The sequence below is a fragment of the Larus michahellis genome, chromosome 1 (genome assembly GCF_964199755.1).
Source record: "Larus michahellis chromosome 1, bLarMic1.1, whole genome shotgun sequence".
NCBI lineage: Eukaryota > Metazoa > Chordata > Aves > Charadriiformes > Laridae > Larus > Larus michahellis.
In genome coordinates this window covers 15,692,235-15,717,865 of record NC_133896.1, presented here as the reverse complement: position 1 = coordinate 15,717,865, position 25,631 = coordinate 15,692,235, and the positions used below count along the sequence as shown (strand labels likewise).

At 38.7% G+C, this 25,631-nt stretch overlaps 1 protein-coding gene across 2 annotated transcripts in view; it reads left to right on the top strand.

Annotated features, from left to right (window-relative positions):
* Nucleotides 1-22,764, top strand: part of NAMPT (nicotinamide phosphoribosyltransferase) — a 29,913-nt gene extending 7,149 nt beyond the window's left edge. The window contains exons 2-12 of one of the 2 annotated variants that reach the window (XM_074578877.1): nucleotides 3,297-3,453; nucleotides 4,741-4,844; nucleotides 7,628-7,756; nucleotides 8,227-8,385; nucleotides 8,747-8,883; nucleotides 11,630-11,855; nucleotides 13,069-13,188; nucleotides 15,709-15,726; nucleotides 18,487-18,627; nucleotides 18,785-18,919; nucleotides 20,658-22,764. In XM_074578877.1, the coding sequence (XP_074434978.1) occupies nucleotides 3,297-3,453; nucleotides 4,741-4,844; nucleotides 7,628-7,756; nucleotides 8,227-8,385; nucleotides 8,747-8,883; nucleotides 11,630-11,855; nucleotides 13,069-13,188; nucleotides 15,709-15,726; nucleotides 18,487-18,627; nucleotides 18,785-18,919; nucleotides 20,658-20,771 (1,440 nt within the window). In that variant the 3' untranslated portion in view covers nucleotides 20,772-22,764. The remainder of the gene's footprint in view (nucleotides 1-3,296; nucleotides 3,454-4,740; nucleotides 4,845-7,627; nucleotides 7,757-8,226; nucleotides 8,386-8,746; nucleotides 8,884-11,629; nucleotides 11,856-13,068; nucleotides 13,189-15,708; nucleotides 15,727-18,486; nucleotides 18,628-18,784; nucleotides 18,920-20,657) is intronic. The other variant, XM_074578960.1, reaches the window with a different exon arrangement.
* Nucleotides 22,765-25,631: the final 2,867 nt, after the last annotated feature.

Here is a 25,631-nt window from a genome sequence, read left to right as displayed (position 1 = left end):
GGTTATTGGCAACCTTTGCTTTTAACCGCTCCATTGGTTAAACCTCATGGAGGTTTAGGTAAAGCAGTTGTTGAAATCATGGCCTCTTTCCACAATATTTTCAAGTAATATGTGATGTTGTAACTAATGGGGATCTTAGAGGTGCTTCACGGAAGTATAAATGCCAGAAGCACCACTGCAGTAAGATCCTCTAACTCAGTAAGTTGTGTATGAGGGCGACGGTCCCCCAAATATATCTCTTCCATCACTGACAAGCCATTCTGTCAGACTTGTTTTCTTTAGGTGGAAGCTGCCAGCGAGGCAGTCTGGAGGAGCTGTTTTGCCAGATATGCTATGTAAAGGATAAACCTGGCCGTTAGCCTTCCAGCTTGATTTCAGCCCTCAAGTTCTGATTTGCAGCAAGAGCAATGTGTTTTGTGATTGTGCTTCACAGCAGAGCTGGAATGGGAAGTCCCTAAAAAAAAAAAAAACAAAACCCTGAAAAGAAACGTAATAGGAAAAGGTGGCACCAATTCAATGTGTGTACACTGTACACCTTAAGCTAATTTTGGTTCTGTAACCTATTTGATAGAAGTGTTTAACTGGAGGAGATATCTTCGAACTGCAGTAGTCAAGTATTTTTTTAAAGATTGTAGCCAAGGATCATGCAAATTTTCATTATAATGTAGGTTGTTGACTTCAACAACCAGCTCATAGTTAGTTAATAAGCTGGATAATTAAACTTTTTAAAGAAACCTGAGTAGGCAGTGGAGATAGTTTTCTTTGTTTTGCTTGAACTGTTGTGAATAGAACAGGAGCGTTACGTTGGTTTGCTGTAGAGCTCCTCACAAGGAATTCAGAGAGTGGTTTGTGGAATTGTTCCTGGGACATCTGCTATGGACAGGCTAAGCTGGTGGGCTCTGTGTTGAGCGTTTACTCTGAAACCATGAAGCTGTAGCATGTCAATAGGATGAAGAATGGAAATAAACAGTGTTTTCCCAGGCAATATAATGAAATCGTAAAGAAGCACTAAGTTAAAGGCCAGTCCCAGTCATAAAAAGAGCAGCTTTCTTCATACAGCTGCTATAACTTGCGGCAACACTGCGAAGCAAAGAACTTCTGCTCTCTGTACCTTACAGTGGGTGAATGAACCTTCTAATGAATTGTTACGTGTTCTTTTTCCTCAGAGTCCATTTTATACCTTTTTTTGCAAGGTGGTTGTGTGTGTGTTCATCTTCCCATTAGTTAGAAAGACGTGTCAAACAGAGCATATTTTTAACCGTTCCATAGTGTGGGGGGTGGTTTAGGGAGGGGGTGTGTTTTGTTTGTTTGGATTTTTTTCCTTTAAGCATCATGATACCCTGAACACAGTTTTCTGTGAGCTGGCAGTGCGATTTACTTTTTTAGAAGTTCTCTGTAGAACTAGAAAAGGACATGTTATAATTTGTGGAGTGAGACATCTCTTAATAGCTAGAAGTAAACCTAAAAGTCAGGTTTTGTCTTTGGGTCTAACGTTGCTACTCTTAAGCATTCTGCTTTTGACTGGCTGTGGAATGGGAACAGAATAGGTTTGTGCTCCATTAAATGCCTGCGTTGCAGTGCTTTGTTCGAAGTAAAGGCAGAAAACTTGCAATGACAAGCTTGGGTTTTATTTGATTGGCCTTGAAAACTTCATAGAAGTAAAGATAATGGAAAGATCCGAAAATTGACCTTTTTGTTGTTTGAATGTTTCCTGGCATCATTGGAAACAGAAGCACAGCAGCGTTGTGCCGGTATAAGAGAAACAAAAAAAATTCAGTTGAGCTGGGTTCATTTTCTAAGCTGAGTGAAATACTGAATATAAGTGGCATTTGAGAGGAAAAACAAAATGTATTTTTTAATCCCTTAATACACAGTTTTAGCAATACAGGTAAGGGAAACTTTCAAATATTTTATTTTTGAAGTGTCAGTGGTACACTTAAAAAAAAAAAAACCAAAACCACCAGGACAATAAGGAAGAAGTGGTAAAACTATCGCTTTTCCAATTCCATGTGGTATTAGAAACAAAAGGTTTTAAGGTGATTTGGAGTAAGAAGTAGCAGCAAGACACTTATAACGAACTCATGCTCTAACCTATAAATATGGCGTTTTGAGAAAAATTCAGACACAACTTTCATACCTTTTTGAGTTTTATTCTGTTGTACGGTGGTGCTTTACTCTGCCGTAGGAACAGTCTTCCCTTATGGAATCTATAGACTTGTTCACAGACTTTTCGTCATAATTTAGGACAACTTTTGATAGGTTCACCTTTGCGAATGCCTTAAGTTTATTTATGTATCCTGTAATTTGAACATTGGTAGTATTACAGTTATGTCATTGTGTATTCTTTTTGTTTAATGTGGAATTATGGCTTTTGCAGGGAGTTTGCTTTTTATACATTAGGAGATAACAATTTTGCAGGTTTAAGTTATTAACATTTAGAGTGTACTTGTTTTAAATGATACGTAACTCAAAGTAAGAGTTTCTGGGTAGATTTACTATCAGTACCTTAAAAAAGTTGTTATGGTGGAATCCAGGGTAACATTATATGTTCGTATGACCAATTTCCATGTAATACGCACTTTCAGGCTGCAATTCTTCATGCGTCCTTTATGCTGAACATGAACTTTTTCAAAGGTTGGGAAAAAACATCCACCTAGCAAACTTTGTGGGGAGGTACAAACCTCAGGTAGATTTTAACAGCGTTACCAACAGTAATAGGTTTGTAATCTGGCTTTGATGTAATCTGGGCTTGGGAAACCCGCTCTGCTCATAGTGAACAGGACGTTTGGGTAAAGGCCATTGTCAGTGCCTTCTTGAGTCCAGATGGCTTTTATTATAGCCTTCAAAACGTCAGTCAAATACAGTGGGTGCCTCCACTTTGGTGTAGTACCTGGTGGTACCACTTTGGTAGTGGCAGACAACTTTGTGCTTCCAACTTCAGCTTGGCCAAAGTGTGGGAGAAGGAACACTGACCCTGGGTGGTGGGGCTCCTAAAATCCCAGCCAGTGTCTAAATCAAAGTCATCGGGGGAGTGGAAGAGCTGACCATGAAGATTGCTCCAGGGGGAAAGGCTTGACACAGAAGCAAAGGTTAAGATAGGGAAATCAGTCTTTTGAACTGAAAATTGAAGGTGGCTGAAAAAGGGGAAATCCCCGACATACTTACTAGGTAGAATGTGAATGGATAAATAATGGTCCAGAAGAATTGGGTGTTACTTTAAGCTTTAACGTACAAACATATTCTCTTGTGCTTTGTAGTGATGTTTTGAGCTCTTACTGAAGTTTTTCTTGATGTAGGTTACACACTACAAGCAATATCCACCTAATACAAGCAAAGTATATTCCTACTTTGAATGTCGTGAAAAGAAGACTGAAAATTCCAAATTAAGGAAAGTGAAATATGAAGAAACTGTTTTTTATGGCTTGCAGTACATACTGAATAAATACTTAAAAGGTAACTGTCTCAAATTCCAGTAAAATTTTACCTGTAAATAAATATTTTAATTTTTCTCAAGCCTGGAGTCTTATAGTTGAAACAGTTCCAGGTTATCTGGGTACAGGGTAGGTAGTGACAGGCATAAGATCTTATTTATGTGATTCTGAAAATGAGATGTCCACCCTCGTAAAACGGTATTGACTTCTTAATTCAGACACCTCTCTGCTATGTTTATTTATGCCAACGATGCATTAAAAATGAAGAGGTGTTCGTATCCCAGCTTCAGTGGACTAAGTTGAAATTAATTAAAGTAGAGCAAGACTGTGCACAGAATCACAAGAAGATAGAAGATTCAAGGGGAAAAAAAGATTTTGCACTCTGAACATAAACTTTAGTCTATTCGCTAGTTTATTTACTGTGTAAACTAATAATGGGTTTAATTTCCCTTAAATTTCAGTTGCCACTCAGGTTAGATCACTGAATATGGCAGCTATGTGTGAAAGTGGTTTCAATATTGACAATTCAAGAGTAACATCTGAAAATTCCTTGGTGCCGGTTTAAGATTTTGTTTGCTTTTTTGCATTATGTGCAAATATTGCCTGTTCTGACCTGAATGCAAGTTGCCTTCTGCCGAGCTTTAGGAGGAAAGCTCGAGTCATGTGGCTTACGTATCCATGTCTTGATCCAGAATCCATAAATGTCTCTGCCAATTCTGCCAAGGATTGGAATTCCACTATAATCAAAACGCTTGATAAACTTGTTTCTTTTCTCTTTGTCAGTCTGAGGATTGATCTCTAACGTTTCCAGTAGACGACTGGTCCTAAAGCAGCAGCAATGCTTATTCAAATAATGTGGTTCGTTTGTCAGTTCGTATGGCAGAAGTGGTTAATCAAAGGCTGGCTGTAAGGCCTCTCCACTGGAGCCGCGTAGCTTAACCCTTGTGCCAGGCTGGTTACGTCTTGTTCCAAATTGCACAATCATCACATTCCCCTGGGAAAAGCACTGCTGCTAAAACCCTTGACAGGTTATTGACCATCATAAAAGAGTAATAATCTCAAATTGTTCCTGAGTCACCTGCAAATTACAATTTTATTTTATCCTGTTGGTTTCTTGAGCAACCTAATCTATATAATAAATGAAAGTAAAATTTGGTTTTAACGTAGCTAGTATACTGCATTTGACATGTTCTCCGTGTCTTTGTTGGAGGCAAAGTGACTTTACTGTGTCTGAACCTTTTTGTTATTTATTTTATAAATTGATGAATATCATCAGTTTCTAAATTCTCATCTGTTTCTGAAACCACAGGTAAAGTGGTGACCAAAGAGAAAATCAAGGAAGCCAAAGAAGTATATAGGGAGCATTTTCAAGATGATGTCTTCAACGAAAAGGGATGGAACTATATTCTGGAGGTAAAAACTTATGAAAACAGTATGAGATCATCATGAAGGATTTATGAATCAACTGTAGAATAACACAGCAGTCTCTCCTTTTTACCATGATAGTAAAGACTGGATGAATTTAGCTTCTTATGTTTAGTGTACAGGGAGTAGCAGCTGTCAAAGAATAATCATATAATTGTAATTCCTTAGAGAAAAGTAATTTTCATCCTTTCAGATGCCAAATATGGCTTTGCAGGTAATAAGGATTTATGTCTGCCATCAGCCAGTCAGTGTAAGTGGGGGCTTGTTGGCAAGTCTCCATATATAGTACAGTGCTTAGTGGTTGCTTGCATCATTTACATTGCTTTCTGTAACTAATCATAACCATTTTTATTCTAATGCAGAAAGCATTACAACTTCTTGCACGTGTAAGTAGTTCCAGAAAATACATGTTTTCTTCAGTCGTTTCCTAAATTTTTCAGAGATACTTAAGTTGAACCTTATTGTGAAATACAAGGCTCGAGCACTTTTGACACAAAAAATCCCTCTAAATTAAGTCTTTCCACGATTATCCTCTTTCCCTTTTGTTTAAAAAGGTGTCAGTCTTCAAATAGTTGCAAACATCTCTTCTCTGAAAAAGCAGCAGATTCAGACTAATAGCATTCATCGGAGCTGTTCTAATCCCTGCAGATTAATTAAATGCTAAATTTCATTGTGGGTTCTAGTGAATGGATATTTTTGGCATTTGAAAACACAATTTTTAGTTCTTTGCATTTATTTGTCCCTGAATACCCTGACGGTATGTATTTTATGGTGGCATCTGTCTGTGAATATATCTAGATGTCATCTTGCAACTAGGGTGGACCATAAGGTGTGCCAGAGAAAAGTGAATTTCAGCTAAACGTGGCAAGTGGCAGCAAGGTAAATAAAACCGTGGTTTTCTAAGAGGGAGTTACGGAGAGGTTTGTAGAGGATTTGCAACCATTTGAAATAATATGAATTCAATCCATATTTGTGTTTAAGATACATTATACATTGTGAACTGCTCTCATCTGCATTTAATATTGGTCCTTCTTTGGCTAAACTGAATTAATACACTTTTAATACTGCGTCTCTGTCCACACAGTTTTAACGTGGTTTAACTAATTGCGTTTCAATGCATGCTTTTGGTTTAGTCAAAAGCAGCCTTCCTGCATACCCACTGTCTGCAAATTTTTTATTCCTTTGTCAGATTTTCTTGTTGAAATTGTGCATCAGTATAAACAAATATGATTTCAACTTCTTGATCTTAGATGCCGATGGCTCTCAAACTGGAAGCATACATACCCTTTGGGTCTTTGCGTGCCCTTATGTCCACACAGACCCTGCTTCTGCTCACTCACATACCCACCACTGTTTGCTCTCTGGCTCTGTTACCTGATGTGTAGCGTTGGAGGGAGCAATGGCTGTATGAGCAAAGTGCCAAAACGGATTTGAAATGTACAGGCATTAATTTGTACAAAGAATAAATGAATGAGTTAAATACCGATAGGGTGAAGGTGTGGGAGAGGAGTGGACTTCCTGGAGAACAAGGTGGGGGTGTAAAGGCTGGAAGTGGGCAAGAACTGATGATGGGTGATAGAGATCTGAGCCCTAAATTATACAAGTTGATTTTGCCTAAAATTTTTGAAAAGGGCTATAATATAGTGCAATAGCATGACCATATTCCTTTTTCGATGGGCAAAATCACCACCTATAGCAACTTTGAAATCTGTTTTGTTTTTTCACTTAAGTATACTTTTGTCTTCATTGAATCAGTAATAAATTATTTTGAGCCTTTTTGAAAGCTTCATTGTCCTTTTTTAATCCAGAACAGACATCTCCAAGTCTAACGACTAAACCCCATGTGGTATATTAACAGAATTTGCTTCAGCATATTACGCTTTGGAAGAAACTTTTAAACTGCAGTGTAGAAGAGACTTCTGATGTGTTTTGGGCACTGGAGAATATGTTTTGATTCTACTTATGAATCTGTGTAATTTCTCTGAATTGATGCAATTTTTGTTGCCTTTAAAGAATATCTCATGAGAAGCTTTCTATCAAAACATAAACAATATACAAAATGTTTTAAGTATTATCAGTTTATCTTGCGAAGCTCTTTCTGAAAGTGATAATTATTCTTTTAGAGTTGCTGTTTGCAACTTACTCTTTTTTCAAAAGGCGTATTTCACACAATGTTTAGTCCTTCAGGGCTGAAAGACTGAATTTGGCGAAAGAATGACACTTCAAGATTAGATTTCATGTTTAGTGAATAACTGAGATGATAAAATATTCTTTAAGATAGATAATAAATGGAATATGCACTAATAAATTAAAAAAGCACACATCTATGCTAAGCAGAACTAGAGATTTTTTTCAAGGCCTAGATAATAGGTAAACTTTTTTGGCTTACTTCATGTGAAAGCACTGAAAAAAACCCAATTAGCAAATATTTCTTATTCTGGGGGTAGAACTTAAGTATTTTTATGGAATATTTAAGCCTTCCTGACTCAATTTGCACAAGGACTACAACTGATAACCGTCATTTGGTTTGATAAAGAGACTATTTTCTAGGTTACAGGGTTGTCCTCCTTTTGTGATAAATGTGGATTTTTTTACTTATTTGGGTTGGTGGGTGTACAAACAAACGAAGTTATTTCTAGGATGGAAAGAAATGAAGACGAAGAAAACTTTATCAATAAACTCATAGCCTGACTTTTTTCCGTTGCAATCAAATAAAGGGGGGCAGATCCTATCTTTCCTGTTGTCTAACAATATTACTGTTTCTTACACAGAAATATGATGGCCATCTTCCTATAGAAATAAAGGCTGTTCCTGAGGGCTCTGTAATTCCCAGAGGAAATGTTCTTTTCACAGTAGAAAACACAGATCCAGAGTGCTACTGGCTCACAAATTGGATTGAGGTCAGTTTTGGAAAGTTAACATGTTTTTTCTAAGTAAATATTAATGCACTTACATTAAAGGCTGAATCCCTTATTGGTTTAAGGAGAATCTCTGGCACCTTTAGTTTTCTGCTTTAAGTCAGCCTAGATTCTTTTTTTAGTGCTCTTACACAGATCTCTTCCCCCTACCTGGCAAGAAATTGTAATAATTTTACAGAAAACTCACAACAGTACTTTTATCCATAAGGAAAGGAGGCCGGGGGGAATTGTGTGTCTGTAGCTTGGGAGTGGTAATTCCTGAGATGGTCAATACCTAGCCTACCTTATGAAGGCTAATTACTTCAGCCGTAAAGCGAACTGTTGGAGGCATCGGTACTTTCTGAATGGGCGATGGAAACAAATCGACCTTTTTGTGCCTGATGAAATGCCAGGTAGGGATTTCTAAGTCCTAAGCAAACATACATCTAATAATGTGGTGGGTTTTGTTTTAGACTATTCTTGTGCAGTCATGGTATCCAATCACAGTGGCTACAAACTCCAGAGAGCAGAAAAAGATTTTGGCCAAATATTTGCTAGAGACTTCTGGTAGTTTAGAAGGGCTGGAGTATAAACTGCATGACTTCGGCTACAGAGGAGTTTCTTCACAAGAGGTAATACTATTTGTCTAATAATATGAGATTTCTAGTTGCTCTTAACTATAGAGGATTGTAGCGTCTATCTATTAATGATTGTGTCCCTGTTCAGCAGTGAAATTGTGAATGCTCAGAGCATCGTGGACTGATGTGGAGGGGGGAGATCTGGGCTGGGGGGTGGGTATGTGTCTGAACTGTGAGCACAGTCTGCCGAAGTGGTTTTCTGTATGGAAGCTGTCTTTCCTCTGTGGATGCATGAAGAAGGTATTGGTGAAAGGGGAACTGAGTCAGAGTTTTGCTGTTACAAACTAGTGCTAGGCGGTGTCAGGATTTAGGCTTCTATATTTGGCGCAGCAACTGGAAGTTGCATCTTTTTCAGACTGCAGGAATAGGAGCTTCAGCTCATTTGGTGAACTTCAAAGGAACAGACACTGTAGCAGGAATTGCATTAATTAAAAAGTACTACGGTACAAAAGATCCGGTTCCGGGATATTCTGTTCCAGCTGCTGAACACAGGTAAGATATTAGGCTATTAAAGACTTTTTAAAAATAGCTTAACAAAATTGAAATTTTTTTCTTATCCATCTTTGTATCTAGAATTACTAAGCTATTTCACTTACATCGTGTAGTATTAGCCATGACTGATCCAGCTGTTAAAGCTGAAGATCAATACTGATGCCTCTGCATGTTTTCGGGACGCAACAGTGGCATGGTTGTTCTTACCTATAAGTGTATTTTAAATGTTTTTTAACTATAACCTTCTTATCAGTGTCTAAGTAAATTTGGATGATTCTTTTTAGAATTGACTTGGAGGCTTACAGGTAAAAGTAGATATTGAGGATTCATGTTATGAACTTTAAAGTTTGTTTTAAACATAAAACCATAAAAATAAAAACCCACATAAGTTGCAGTTCTGGACTCTCCCAGATCATGTTTGCCCTCCAGAAAAGGCAGCTGCTCTAAAGCTTCCTGTTGGCATAACTAATTCGGCCAATGGTAAATCCTTGATCTCTCCCTAAGAAATGTGAATGAGTTTTTGAGAGTAAGGAACAGGCATTTGGGTTGAAGAGCTCTCATTTTTTATATCCGAATCCTGTACGAGGTCATGAGCGAATGCAAATCCTTGGATTTCACTTGCACGTCTGCATACTGAAATAAGCAGAACGTAAAGGGAAGGGACAGTTACTTTTTTCTTATAGACTACAAAACCTAGTGCTTTTGAATAGTCAATATTTTCACTTAGAATTGCAAGACAGACAATGGAAAGGCTTACCTGAATAGTCCTAATATGGTGGTGATCATCTTTGAACGAACACTGCTTCATCGAACTTCCTGAACCATTGCTGTAGTGCTGTTGTAGAACACCTGCTTGATCAGTAGAAGTGACATTTGCTTAATACTGCAGTTAAATCCAAAAATGGTGGATCAAGCAACTACAAAATTCGTTGTGATGAAGGCAAACTCATGGAGTCAAAGAACAAGCAAGTGTCTTTTGCCCTGCATATTGAAGTGGTGGTATAAGAGCAGACAGCTTAAGCTGTCCTAGTTCAAGTTCGCATTGCCAAATGCAGTCTGCAGTTGCTCTTTCCAAGGTAATACACCAAAAGGGTCTCATGCAAGACATCCAAATTTTTCTAGAATTGTTCTACTGTTCCACAGCCTCCAGTGAGAGGTTGGGTTGTGAGTGTGGTGCTTGCCTCTGTCACGCCGCCAGGGTCGTTCCTCAGACTGCCCCAAACTCTTTGAAACAAATCTTGTTTTGTCTCTTCACTAGTGTGATGTGGGGCTTGTCCACACAGAAGTTAATGCTGGTGCTTAATGGTAAAAATTCAATGCCCACTAGCTCTTGCTGCACACCTATGCTTTGCATGGGAGCATTTTCAGGTGTTCACACACAAGTTAAGGTAAATTATGTCCGCTGGTCTGTGACAGCCACATACAAACATCGGCTGCAGACCAGCTGTCATTCAATAACTTATTACCTCTCTCAGCAACTCTGTTTTATGTGCTTGCTTGTGCCCTTGTGCCAAGGGTAATGCCCTGAGGTTCCTCTAGAAGAATGTTTGTTTGGGTGAGCGTAATGATTTTAAATCACTATTAAAAAAAAAAAGAAAATAAATTGTGTTTTCTCTAAGATTTTCTCAAACGTATGCTGCTAGTTCTTTACTTCCCATTTTGTAGTCTGAAGTTGCCAGAGCCAATGTTCTGTTCTTGCATCTGTAGTTTCCTGTCTGAATTTCAGATTTAAAAGAGAAACTCTCTCACATATGTTAAATAGAATCATAAAATGGTTTGGATTGGAAGGGACCTTAAAGATCATCTATTTCCAACCCCCCTGCCATGGTCAGGGACACCTCCCACTAGACGTGGTTGCTCAAAGCCCCATCCAGCCTGGCCTTGAACACCTCCAGGGATGGGGAATCCACAGCTTCCCTGGGCAACTTGTTCCAGTGCCTCACCACCCTCACAGTAAAGAATTTCATCCTAATAACCAATCTAAATCTACCCTCCTTCAGTTTGAAATCGTTACCCCTCGTCCTATCACTACACTCCCTGACAAAGAGTCCCTCCCCATCTCTCCTGTAGGCCCCCGTTAGGTACTGGAAGGCCTCAATAAGGTCTCCCCGGAGCCTTCTCTTCTCCAGGCTGAACAGCCCCAACTCTCTCAGCCTGTCTTCATAGGAGAGGTGCTCCATCCCTCTGATCATCTTTGTGGCCCTCCACTGGACCTGTTCCAACAGGTCCATGTCCTTTTTGTGCTGGACGCAGGAGTCCATGTGTGGTCTCACCAGAGCAGAGTAGAGGGGCAGAATCACCTCCCTCGACCTGCTGGCCACCCTTCTTTTGATGCAGCCCAGGATGCGGTTGGCTTTCTGGGCTGCAAGTGTGCATTGCCCGCTCATGTTGAGCTTCTCATCAACCAACACCCCTAAGTCCTTCTCCTCAGGGCTGCTCTCAATAAATAAACAAAATAAAATAAAATCTCAATAAAATAAATAAATAAAATCACATTTACATGTGAAAGAAGTTTCATGTGTCAAGTGTTTGTCTTGAGTTGCCAAAGATGCATCCAGGGTGCTGTTTATTTAGTATGTAGTATATTTACTATCCATGCAACACAGAGCTGACAAGCACGTAGTTTATGCTGTCTTGTAATCATGTGGCCTACTAATATCTTGAACTGTTACTGGTAAGAAATACCGAATGTGTGATTTAACATGTAAATGCTGCTCTAATGTGTTTTTTTCAATTGACTTTACAGTACCATAACAGCTTGGGGGAAAGATCATGAAAAAGATGCTTTTGAACACATAGTGACACAGTTCTCTTCAGTGCCTGTATCTGTGGTTAGTGACAGCTACGACATTTACAATGCTTGTGAAAAAATATGGGGTGATGACTTAAGGCATATAATTGAAGCCCGAAGTCCAGAGGCACCACTTATTATTAGACCAGATTCTGGGAATCCCCTTGACACTGTTCTAAAGGTAATCCTTTCTTTAAGTCGTTTGTATACGAGATTGGGAAGGGCAATTGTTTGTTTTGTAATGACTGGCTAACAAACCTAGGAAACGTCATGCTCTAATTCGATACGCATAGTATATAGATGATGCTGGATGATTTGGACCTATGAAAGATGTGAACATTTACCTGCTCTCAGTACAGATATGGGAACTCTTGCAGTCCGAATAGTTCAATCTTTTTCATCAAACCCATTCTTGCATACTATTCTTGAAGCTTTTACAACCGCTACCAACAGCTACATCTAATGACGTTGAAATGATTCTATAAAGAGAGGTCTTTCATCACTTAATAAGAAATAAAATGGGAAACAACTTGAGCATTAATAAATGCCAGGCCAAAAAGACGTCTTACCATCAAGTTTTAGATATCTTGGTGTCCTGTATTAATGTGATTCATTGTTTTATGCTACAAATAGAAGTTTAGCACTCTTCTCCCTTTTGTAAGATGTGCATTTAAGTCAGTGGCACGCGACCTCCAAGTTGAAAAGTGCTTCTTGCCCTGAAGCTCTTTAGAGAGTCTAAGGACTGTTGCAATTTTAGAATAAAAGCTGTTGATACCTCTGGATTTGAGTAGCTGTCAGCACTGTTTTGATAAGAAAGTAGGGGAGATTTTAGTTATGCTGGCACTCTATCAGATTAGATCCATACAGCTTTAACACTTTTCTTTTATTCTCCTTTGGTACAACTGACATATCACAAATAGGAACTTTCAATAATCTTTATCAGACCTGATTAGAAAAACTCCCAGCTGAAGTATTTCATTTTAATTATTGGTGGCTAACAAAATTACAGAAAACCGAAAGCCTCATCCACCATCCTAAGGGAGGTCAAAAGAAGACCAGAATCTTAAGTTAATGCACTAATAACAAAAACTCGCAGCAACCAAAGAGAGAGAGGAGGGAAGCATGGTTCCGGGTAGCTCTTGGGTACAAGTTCATAAAGGCCGTATGGTCTGTGACTGCTTTAATCTAATGGCTCCCACCACAATGGCTGGCATGCTTTTTGTTTGTGTGCCTACGTGGATAGATTTTGAGCAGGATATGGGGGTATATTTAGGGAATTATTTTTTATTTTTTTTATTTTCAGAGCATTACTAAAATGTGGAAGTTGTGGGGGTTTTATTGGAATGGCAGGTTTTTGGTTTTATTTTGAACTGTCTCCCTTCCCTTTTCAATAGGTCTTGGAGATTTTAGGGAAGAAATTTCCCATTACAGAGAACTCAAAAGGTTACAAGTTGCTGCCACCGTATCTCAGAGTTATTCAAGGAGATGGTGTGGATATCAACACATTGCAAGAGGTAGGAGATCCTGTTTGGGTGTCAGGGTGACACTGGTAATGTTGATATTTAATCTGGACTCTGTTACGCCTAGTCAAATATTGCAGCTTCTCTGCTGACCCCACCCTGCCCTTCATTCCAGACACTGGCAGTGATATCCTGATATGTAAAACAAATTCATTAAAACTCCACAGGGAATTAAGATGCATAAAAAAAAATAAAAGGCACTTCCTAATCCTCCTGTTGTAACCCTTCTCCTCCCACTGTCTCCTTTTGTTTGCTTTCATCCTGCCTGTCAAGTCTCATTCAGATCAAAATCTGGCAGCGTTTGGTCCTTTCATTGATGTATCTAAGGCACACTGTGTGATTGCTGTGCTATAGCAATAGTAGTAATTAACTGGTTTGGCTCATTAGTTATGTACCATCTGAAGTGTGCTTGCACTCAAGTATTGAAGGTGTAGTTTTGAAGGAGACTTTAAAAACAAAGGTAAGGGAGGTGAGTTCATTTAATTGGCAACTAGTGGAATAAGGATTGTTGAAAGCACAGAAAATATGTTTAACAGATTAGTCTGTAGTCTAAGTCGAAAGTACAATTTCATCAAGACAAAAATTGATTATTTAAGTAGATGCTGCATGCTTGGAACTCGTTATAAATACACCACTATTGACTAGATGGAGATACTAGGTAATATAATGTGGTTACAAAGGTATAGACTCCAGTAACTACAGATGGGGAGATGTGTGTAAGAGGAGAACTTGACTTTATCAGGTTTTTCCTGGGTCATTCATCTTCAGCTGTATTGGAGTTCAAAACCAGAAATAAGTTGAATAAATTGAGATCAATTTTACTTGATTTTATTCACAATTGTCTTGGCTTTCTAGATTGAGACATCCTTAGATTCTTCTTAATCAAAGTTGACTTATGCTACTCCTCAAAATTAGGAGTAAGAGAGACATCAAGCTTGTTTTTTAGCTGGTCTGAAACTGAGTATCTAACACAGGCACATCATGTGAACCGCAGCGACAGAACTCAAATTTGTTACTCAGATCCTTAGAGAGCAGTTAACTTTGAGATTGTTCCCTGTGCCTACTGTAGTGCAGTCATGCTCTATAGTTTTGTTCCTCTACTGATAGCCTTTAAAGCAAATTCTATTTTACTTCATTTTTTTTGTCCCATGTGGCTTTTTGAAAATCTACAACTGTGCTAAAGTGCTTAACAGGACACAAGCATGAGAGGCTAATAGCTGGAAAGAAAGTTTTATTATTAGATACTAGGGAAAGAGACTCTTTTTTTCTTCTTTTTTTTTTTTAATATAAACTTCTACTTGTTCTCAACAACCATTTAACAGGACGGATGCCTGTGTTAGGCAAAGTATGTTGAGATTTTCATGAGTCATGACAGGAAAGAAACTGGGCTATTAATTATTTCTTGTAAGGAATTCGAAGGTTGCTTTCTGTAAATTGTACTGGACAATTTCTGCTTTCTGTAAATTGTACTGGACAAAATTCAAGGATACTCATATAACATCAATTGTAATCAAAATAGTAAAACCAGTATTTAAAATATTAAAAAATGCACTGCTTTATAAGTTCTAAATAGAGCAGGTAAATAATTCCAGCAGCTAATGGGAGAGGGTAAGAGGCAGAAGGAGCAATTCTTTGTTCAGATGATCTGCCTGTTTACGTATCTTCCTTGTCAAACTGTAACTGATTATGAGGAAAAGTCTACTTCTATGTAGTAGAAGGGACTTGAAGGTCTGGTTCCACAAGACTTACAGAGCAGACATAAGTCCCTGCTGCCTACTGGCTGCCTTTTTAGCTCTTCCTGATTCTAATCTTGCTGCGTACCTCATGTCAGCTTTGGTCATTGAACCACTGGTCATTAAACTAATTTAGCCCACACACGTAGCAGCAAACTAACTGAGCCAAAAGTGACCAGTTTTTTGGTTCAGTGAATTAAACTGGCTCAAAAAAGGGGCCGGTACTCACCAGCACAATACAGGAGAGAAAAGCTGTTGTTTTGAGCTGGGAGAAGCAGGAAGGAAGGAAAGAGACACAGCAGCAAGTTATCTTGGAGAAAAACCCCTGAATTTGCAGCCTAATTTTAGTCATGTTTAAATTTCATGGATTTCTTTATCCTCGTATGTCAGCAAAACCAAGGTTACCATGCTGACTTTTGGAAGACTGGGTAATAGCTTGCCATGTGAAAAACAAACAAACAAAAAAAAACCACCCTAAAGCGAACCTAACCTTTTCAAAAAAGGAGTTTACATGAACAGGTATCGTTGTAGCCATACCACTGCCCCCACCCCCTGGCCCCTTAGACCCTATGGAAGTGATTATCCTAATTATTCCGTATCAGCCTTAGATTCGAGATGTGATTTATGGTTATGGATCAGATGAAAGGTAATGGGTACAGTAGGAAAATCTAGAATGAGTAATGACCGATCAGTCTCATTTCACGATCCAAACTAGCTGAAACAACAATATAGAAAACAACTCAGAGTATAAACTGGATTTTAAAATTCTTTGTTTTAATAGGGGATGCTGGTAGAACAGGTAAGGAACCTTTTCTGACTTTCTTCTAGCATTTTCACTTTTTAAAATCATTCCAATCTGCTAACTCCACAATATACTACACTTTCAAAGGATTTTCTTTGAACATTCAATTTCCAGATGTCTTTAAATTTTTATACAAAGAAAATCCTCTAATCTGGAGTCACAGTTGACAGATTAATCATGCTCATAATGGTCAAAGGAAGCTGGCCAAAACCTTGACATCTGAACTGTTCTCCCGGTATAGGTTTGAAAGTGTGAAACAAGAAATTCTTCTGTACTGGTTTCCTTTGGGGGAGGCTTCAGTTGTTTCAGATCTCCCCCTTTTCTTCTTCCATACTACGGCTGCTGTTTGCCATCTCTTCCCCATACCTAAGGAAGCTGTTATCTGGGCCTCTGCTGCGGGTCACTGGTAGAGTTAGAGCTGTCTTTCAGGTTGGTCTCGATTTCCCTTCCCTTCCACCCCTCACCAGCCAAAGATCAGTCTGAGTAAGGAAATTCCTTGGGAGAGAGTGGAAAGGTGGAAGCCAGTTCTTCACCCAAGGTAAGTGAGGAGCTGTGCCTGTGGCAGGTGAACAAACCCTCTGTAAACGAGAGCAGGAACACTAGCTGAACAGGGGTTCACATTTCTTCTCACCTAGGCAAGAGGGTTAAGCGGCCATGGCCCAGCTATGCTGCGCTTGTACGAGCATCTGTTAGCCTACAGGTATCAGTGAACCCGAAGTCTAAGCATCCGTGTGCCTTGGTAGGATGTTGTTTATACCAGGCAGTTTGCGCTACATCTTGCAGGCATGTTCAAGGGAGTTCAGTGTCAGATGTGATCTATAAAACTCCATAAGGAAAGGAGTCAAATATGTTGGCTCAGGATTGGCCAACAGTTCACGTGGCTTCAGTCTTGGTCAGCATCTGGACAGAATTTGATCAGAGTCCAGGTGGAGTTTACCTACATTTGCCTTTTCAAAAGACAGTGCAGATAAGCAGAGTCCATATCCTGGCCCAGTCAAGGCTGACTTCTTACGGTGCTGTTTGGCCTTATGCTTAAGGAGAAAGTATGGAGAATCTCTTTTTTTACCCTTCCTTTTCTGTTTTCAGTTACTTCTCAGATGCTTAAGGGAGAACTTCATTCATTTCAATCCCTCACTGGGTACCCCCTTTAACTGCTTCCAGGAGAACCTAATCACCTGAAAACAGGGATTCCTTTTATGTGTGGTCACTGTCTGAAAGGATATGGTAACTACTGCTGAAGTCCACAGGATTGTCACATATTGAGGGGTTATTTGTTCAGGATACAAAACTTCCAAAGGGTTCCCTTAAGTGAAAGTCATGGTGGTAGTGCCGTGAGATTCGTTGCGCTTGGTTTCTTGGATGAGGCTGAGTAAGCTGGTAGCTTTAGAATGATGGAAGCTCACTGATGAAACCTTTACCGCGGAAATCTCTGCTAAAAACATAGTGGGAGGGTGTTCAGAGCATACCCTCAAAAGGTTACGGCTCTGCAGTCCACTTGTTGGCTGGCCTCTGCCAGGCATTCGGAGTTTGAGAGTGTTTGAAGAGGCAGTCTGCATGTGGTGACTAAATGGATAAACAAAACACTAACTAGTATGCTCTTTTGTTTACATTAGCTATCCGTTTGCCACTCTGTAGAGTTGGAGTTGTCTCTTTTTTTTTTTTTTCGTCTAAAACTCTAACTTTGCCTTAGCTGTGCCTTAAAAAAAGTGTCTTGACATCAGTAGCTCCTGAAACAGTCCTTTTCAGTGTTACTCTGGCATTTTTTTTTTTTTTGATGCAGGAGGCTGAGACTGCACAAAAGATTACTGGGTTTCTGACAATGTGATTTTTGAAACTCTGCACTGTTCCACATAATTTTGTCCTCCCCTTCTGCTTCTCACCTTCCTTTTTTCTGGATGGATGGGATTTTGCTATTTCATCCACTCTGAAGTTCTCACCAGCTTTTATTAGGAAAATGGTTAGGAGATGGGAGTTCAAACACTCCGGTATTGGGGCTATAACCATCATTTCAGGCTGTCGTAATGGTAAACAGGTCAGGGAAACAAATCTTGGCCATTTATGAGCATGACTAAACCAGCACCCATTACTCCAGGCTAGAGGACGTCATGTTTGTCTGGGTAGGATGAGAGTTGGGGGAAACGATAAATAGCAAGTTTTAACTTGACTATTGGCAGTGCAGTTCACATGGATCTGCTTTGCCACCTTCTCAGGCAGGTACCAACTTTTTGAGCAGCTTTATGTATTTCCGTTTCCCATCTTCGAGATCGCTAATTGAATTCTAGTCAATGTGATTTTCAGGACTGTAGAAATCATTGGTCAAAGTGGGTAATAACCTTCTGGAGTCGATGAGCAAGATGACTGCTTTGTTTCAGGATACATGCTATGCTTTGAGGTCTTCCCATAATTCTGAGAAATCAGAAGGCTCTGGAATGCTTCCATGAAGTCTTTCATTTCCTTTAGAGCTCTGATTGTTTGGGCATTGCACTACTGTGCTACCCTAGTTTGGGAAGTATACATGCTGGCATGATGATAATTTTACAGCATAAACTTTCTATAATTAGTCCATGCTGGAGTCTCAAATAAAAATGCAAACAGCGTGCCAAGTATTGACAGAATTTTTGCATATATCTCCTGGAAACTGAATGTTAGTTGGCTTAATTGTCTGTAAAAGCATCTTGTTTAAGTAGTATAATATTTTTATGGAAAAATGGCATGGCCTGAAAGTACATTCCAACATAATTTTCTTTTTCTTATTAGATTGTGGAGGGAATGAAGAAGAATAAATGGAGTATTGAGAATATTGCCTTTGGATCTGGTGGAGCTTTGTTGCAGAAACTAACCAGAGATCTCTTAAACTGTTCCTTCAAATGTAGTTACGTGGTGACCAACGGTCTCGGGGTATGTCCTTGTACTACTTCTACCATCATGTTTTCAATAGAGGCCTCGCTGCTTGAATGCCTGTTGACATTTCCTGTTACATTACCACCATCTGCATTAGGTACACAAGGCCCACAAAGCCCTTTCCTTTTAAAAAAAAATGCTCTTTTCATTTTAGGTAAACGTCTTCAAGGATCCTGTTGCTGATCCAAACAAAAGGTCAAAGAAAGGCAGACTGTCGTTGCACAGGACACCTGCTGGAGATTATGTGACACTTGAAGAAGGCAAGGGAGATCTTGAAGAGTATGGGCAGGTATGAATTTTCAAAATTTCTTACATCCTTCTTCATGCAAAAATAGGCTGAGGAAAAGCAGGTTATAACTTAATTTCAGAATTTATTTTTTATTGTCTTTTTTGTTCAACTCCTGTCCTATTACCTCAGAAGTGTCCCTGGTGCCAAATTCAGTAACAGCAGGAATGTTAGAATGCCAGTAGAATGTTCAGGCTTTACAATTAGAGGTCTCTCTCTTTTGTTTGTCTTCAGAAACAATAGAACATTGCTGCTTTTTCCCAAAACTAATGTCTCAATGTTGCAGAATAAGTGCTAGCCAAGTAGTCTTGCCTGGGCTGTATTGCACTATTGGAGTCGTGAGCTCAGTTGGAGGTGGGAGAGGGACAGGCGTAACTAAAACTTGTTTCTACTTCCCCATTGAGATTTTTAAGTAGTTCCTTCAGATGTTAATGCTCTGTGTGTGGAGTAATTGCCCAGTTTTCAAAGATGTAAATTTAAGCCGGGAATTCAGTTTCCCTGTTAATTCTTTATAATTGCAAAATGAAATGCTATTTCTCTAAAATAAGCGCAGACTTCATGCCAGTCTTGGCTTTCAGTTTGATATCGATTAACATTTTCCGTGTACAAGCAATGAAATGGTTAACTGGATGTTGAGTCTCTTCCTGAATTAAGAGGACTGAAAATAAGTTATCGAATTGCACTTCAGCCTTTAGAAGCTGGAAGGTTCTTGAGTTTTCTGGTACATGGATGGACATTTCTGTGCTTTTAGGCAGAGGGGTACCACTAGGCGTACTGTAAAACTGAGATCTGTCTGAGAAAATTCAAGATGGAAACTAAACAGTTATATACACTGTAGATAATGTGCTCTAGATGCAAAGATTTAAGAGAAAAAGACTTTCAAAGTTAAGTATACACATATGCACGTGTGTATGTTTGTGGTGAACGTATATGTATACGTAGAGAGAGAGGGACCTCATGGTGAGAAATCTCTTCAAAACAAATCATGAGACTTTGGCTCTGAAATCAGGCAATTTATAGTTCCTTCTTTTTTGACAGGTGAAATAATTCATTTTTGAAATTTTTTTTGTCCTGGGATATTAGAGAGGGTTATTTGTATGGTACGGGTGCCGGGGCTCCCTGGGAAAGGACAGGGAAACGTACTCTTTTGTGGGCCCGTTTCCCTAAAGCCACAGGTCCTTGCAGGAGGTCATCCATCATAGCGACTGCTCAGCGTTGCTGTTGTGCTGACTTTTCTGCACAAAGCTGTGCCTATTGCTCTTTGGGTGCGCTGTTTGCAAGCACTTCTTGAGACACCGTTTTACAAAATGTATATGCAAAGGGGACTGCAAAGAGATATGTTTTTTTTAAATTTTTTTTTCATAGTTGCTCTAGAAGAAATAAAGGCTTAATGTAAACCTCTGTAGTTGAGTTGTATTTAATTTGTCGAGCATCTCCTTTCTTACTAGCTGCTCTAGGAGGGTATCTTTAGCATGTGTGTGGCTCTGGCCAGATGTGGACAACCTACTTTAGGGACTACTCGGCATAAATCTCTCTGTGCACAGAATGGCCTAAATCCTTTCTTCTGTCTAACCATTGGTGAAAGGTGTCAGAAGACACTGTAAAGATTTAGTATCTTGGCAGTATAAAGCTCTAGTCTTAACCAGGTTTGAATTGGGCGCTTGCTTTTGAGTTTGTGTGACCCCATGTTGTTTGTTCGTTTGCCAAATCGCTCTTGCTAAAGCAGTGGTGTTTCTTGCAGGATCTCCTTCATACAGTATTTAAGAATGGAAAGGTAACGAAGTCATATTCTTTTGATGAAGTAAGACAAAATGCCAGGCTGAAGAACAGTGAACTAGAAGTGGCGTCTCACTAAGTTCCATTCCATGTCTGTGTACGTGTGTGTGTAACAAGTACGTACTGCATAGCTACTGGGTTTATTGTACAGATTTGTGTGTTTGTGTTTTATGACATTGTAGCCAAATTATTTGTTGGTTTATGGACATACTGCCCTATCTTTTGCCAGTCTTTAGAAAAGATGAAATCAGGAAATGGTACTTACATTGTAAAACATATTTAATGCTAAAGTGTGCTTTTTAGGGCCCTTTGCCAGTAGTGATTCAATCTGGTATTGATCTTTTCACAAATGAGACAGAGCTGAGAAACTTTTTTATATATAACAGAATATCACAAAATGGATTTACATAAAATTATCATGATTGCTTTATGTTTATATTTAACTTGTATTTTTGTACAAACAAGATTGTGTAAAATATATTTAAAGTTTCAATAATTAAGTCTTTCCAACTTTTCATGATTTTTATGAGCACAGACTTTCAAGAAAATATTTGGTGGGGGGGAAAAATCCATTGCCTTTTGTCCATTAATCAGCAAATAAAACATGGCCTTAAAGTTTGTTGTGACATTATACCATTTGACGACTAAATGAGGACTCGTATCTCCTTAAGATCCCATAGAATTGCTGACCTCACCGTTTCTTGTAGTTGTCTGTATTAGTAAATCTGCATTAAAGAAAATTACTGTTCTTACTAGAAGGTTTAGGTACTACAGACCTTGCTGGCATGGTAAGGGATGTAAATGAAATGCCAAATTTGAAAGGATTCTCTACTGCAACTTAACTTGCCAAGTCTATCCCACTTGGCATATGCACCTCAATATTTTAAGAGTAAAGTTTTTAAGAGATCTCCTCTTCCAGTATAGAATATATGTGTAAAATACTGAAATATGGAAGCGGTGTATTTTAAAGTAATTACACTTCTGGGTTTATTTTTCATATACTGTAAGTGACATGACTTTAAAGCAAAATACTGGACTGGGTAGTGCACTTTTTTACTTTTTTGTATTTTTTTCATTGATTTGCCTTTTGTCAGACTGGATGTTAAATTGTAAAAATGTTTAACTATTTTTGTTAACAACTTTAATAAAACTTTATGCTCGCCAAACTCCTACATGAATGGCAGACCTGTTTCCCCTTCTCGCCCCGTCTCATTGGGGTGAGGAGGGGCTTTTATTTTGCAGAGGGTAACTGTAAAACAATATGTTTGAGAGATGCTTTTGAACTGTCTGCACTTGATTGTATTTGCTCTCTGCGCGTGCTTGATTTGAATATCTGCTGGAAAACGAAACTCTTGAGGATTTTATTTGAGAAGCTATGTAGTAACCTCTGAAATGTTTGGTAGTACTGTAGGATGGCTCTCACTAGAAAAGTACCTCCCTTACTCAAAAACAAAAAGCAACAGGAAAAGTAAATGGCTCCTGTGTTACGCTGGTGACCGACTATCAGCCAATGGCTTAATATATTGATGTCACTGATGCTTCTAATTAGTAAACGATGTTATAGAAAAATGTTAGGGGTCCTGTAAAATAACTTAAGCCTATAAAATTTTATAAAATATGCTTTTAAAGGAAGATTGAAAAGCCATACTTCATTGTTCTTATTCTCTCGCCAAAAAGGGCCACATCAAAGCACCCATAATATTTCCAGAGTTTGCGGTTAAAACACTTATGCCCAGTCTCAATAGTTCTTGTTAATGAAAATTTGTTTTCCACTTGTAGTGTATGTAATTATACATTTAAGTGATGTATTGTTTCAAAAATAGTGCTTTAGTGAGACTCTAAATGCTGACCTTTCACACTGAGGAACTGCCTTCCCTTTGCTATTAATGGTATTGTTTGTATTTGGCCAGGAAAGGTTTTAAATCTGGACCTAGGATGAGTAGCAGGTAAATAGAACAGAGCCTATTTCACTCCTCCACGTGTGTACTAGGGAATTTTATGATGTATGGTTTAAACAACAATAAAGTAAATGCTGCTTTCATTCTGTACCAATAAAAATTTTGATAACTATTGACTACCCATAACTGATATTTTTGTACTTGAACTGAGGATATACTGTGGAAGCACTGTTCTCTTGTGTACCATGAAATACATGAGTAATTGTTCAGTATTGTCTAAAACTTTTAGCTTATTAGTTGGAGATCTGAAGCAAATTGTCTACTTGTGCATGTCACTTTCAGAAGGTTGTCATGTCACTCATTTTATTAAATGTTAATATCTTTAAAAGGGGGTGCGGGGGGCGGGGGAAAGAAAAACACCTGGTGCTATTCAGACCTGAATACGTGTCTCTTTGTGTTTGGCGGTTTGACATTCTGGGCATCAAGGAGTTGACAGAAATTACTGCAGTGCTTGAACCATACAATATCCTAATTCTTCCATATGAAAGCAAACAGCATGTTTAAGTTTGCTTTAAATTACTAGATTTGTAGTCACTGATATATTTTAATTATCCCCATTTCATAATATAATACAGTATTTGTATTTAAAAATAGAAATTGGGAGTTTTGTGTTAATACTTTTATTTGTAACCATATTTAGCATAAGAAATGGGTTTTATAAGACTATTTTTTTTTTTTTTTCTTGAGCTGCATGATTATGATAAGATGCTTTTTTGGTACTTTGAAAGGTCTGAGGAGAGAACAGAAGAGTACTTAACTGTTTGGTTTGCCAAAATCAAAACAAAGCTTAAACAGTTTTTTCTTATAGGTTTTTACATTCCTTCCTAACCTGTTTAGTGAAGAAGAAATATTCCTCACTTAAATCCTCTGTTAAAGTAATTTAATGTACTTGGCATCAAATACCAGTATGTAATACACATGGAAATAAAGTTTAGTTCTGGCAGTGAAAATAATAGCTACTTGACTGTGTCTTAAAGTTGCGATGTTGGGCATCAGATTTCATTCCCGTGCTTTTTGTTGCCAAACAGAGACGTCAGCGTAGCTGTGCTGTCATTGCAGTCCTCTGCAGGAGAGCTGCTCCGCTGGCCGGCGCGCTGTTTGGGGTTGGGTAGTTGAATTTACAGTCAGCTCAGTTCCCGAGAAGAAGGGTGTGTTTTAGGGTGTGAGCACGTCTGCGCTTCGGCATCTTGCGTGTTTGTGCTTAAAAATCAAGCACTTGTAATTGAATTTGATAGAAGGAATTACCCTCTATTTATATTTCGCTACCCTCTATTTATATTTCATATAATCCTTTCTCAAATAAGGATTCATTATTTAAATTTTACCTCTAAAGCTATTAAAAAAGCTTGTTTAAAGCAAATTAACCAAAGATGTTGCAGCCTTCGGTTCACTTCAGTATATGTCAACAAATGGTGTCAGCTCTTCAACAGAGAGAACATTTCATGTCCCTTTGGGCAGGATTTTCATAATTGGAAGAAGCTACACTTTTAACTCCTACATAACTTAAAATTGCAGAGGGTACCTTACAGACACAGACGCTGTTAGGATGGGTGTGTAAGGCACCTAGTGTAAAGATTTACCAGCATTTGTTGCTGGTCCCTTTAAGTCATTCTGTAATGTAAAAAGGGACTCCTGTAGCCTTTTAGCACTTGAATTTAAAGTCTCTGTTCCATTATCTTTACAGAGAACATGCACAGCCTAAGTGTTAGGCAGGCCTCTTCTTCCTCCTTTCCACACTGGTAAAAACCTCCAGCTGCAATGGTCCAGCTTTTCTCACTCTAATCAGCCTTTGTGTAAGTTAAAAATGATTATTGATGGTGAGCGTGCGGTGGTGGGCTCCCAGGTCATCACGCAAAGAGATCTGCAAGGAAATTCCAAGCCTCAGAATGTGCAGGAGAAGACAAGGGACTCACAAATGTGTGTCTTCCTAGGTCTTCTAATTCTACCATAATAAATAAAGCAATATGTGTGCCGAGCCGCTCAAGGCAGGAACTTTGAGGATGCATTTGAGCAATGGTAACTGCATGTCTACCTGGTAATGTATGGGGGGTTTCGTCCATGAGAGCCCCGTCAGGGTCCTGTAGGTGTGCACCTTCTCTGTGGAATATGCTAACACTTGAGTGAAAGATGCTCCTCTTGTCTTAAACCTGTTGGATAGAGGCACCTCATGTGGAGAGCTGCATGCCTTCTAAATAACCTGGTGATCAGAAATAAGGAAATACTGAGATTAAAGATGCTCTGTAAAGTCACGCTCAATAAAATCACCGTTGTCTGCCATGGATATGTTCTTTTTTTCCCTGTTTTACTAGTAGTAGTAAAGCTGACCTTGTAATGATTTTTAAACACCCTTCAGAGTTATCTAAAGATGTTTGGTTTTAACTCATGGTAAGGGATGAAAATTGCTTAGCAATAGAGCATTTCCAAAAACTGTTTTCCTGTGGCGCAGTATTTTGTTGAAAGGTGCTCTGATTTCTGCTGTAACATAACCCAGAGCAATTTAACAGATATGGGAGTGAAGTCAGCAGGATTCTTCTCTAGTAACACATTTTGTTCCATATCAGTTCCTTACTAATCCTTATCCGAGTACTCCTAACTGCTTTTTGAGTAGAATTACTGGAATTTTCAATTTATGGTGAGGTTTCCTGGAATCAGAATTGCAGTCCTCTCTCCTGCTCCTGGCTGGAGTAGAGAGGTCTCTTAAGGAGGGAGAGGGAGCCATCATGCCTCCAGCAATGTTTTTACTTCCCTCTTATGCAACTTTTCTGAGTAGAAGGGCAAGTTTATTGTTTGTTTACCTTTGAGCCAAAAAAAAATCAGAAAATTTGGGTTGTATAACTCCTCTTTTTTTTTTCCCCCAGCAATTTAGATTGTGTCTAAATCAGTTCAAGCTGTTTCTAGGTCACTAGATAATTTACACAAGCATACTCTAATTTATTAGTATATGTAACTATTTACCTTATGCTTCATTGATTAATATTGGC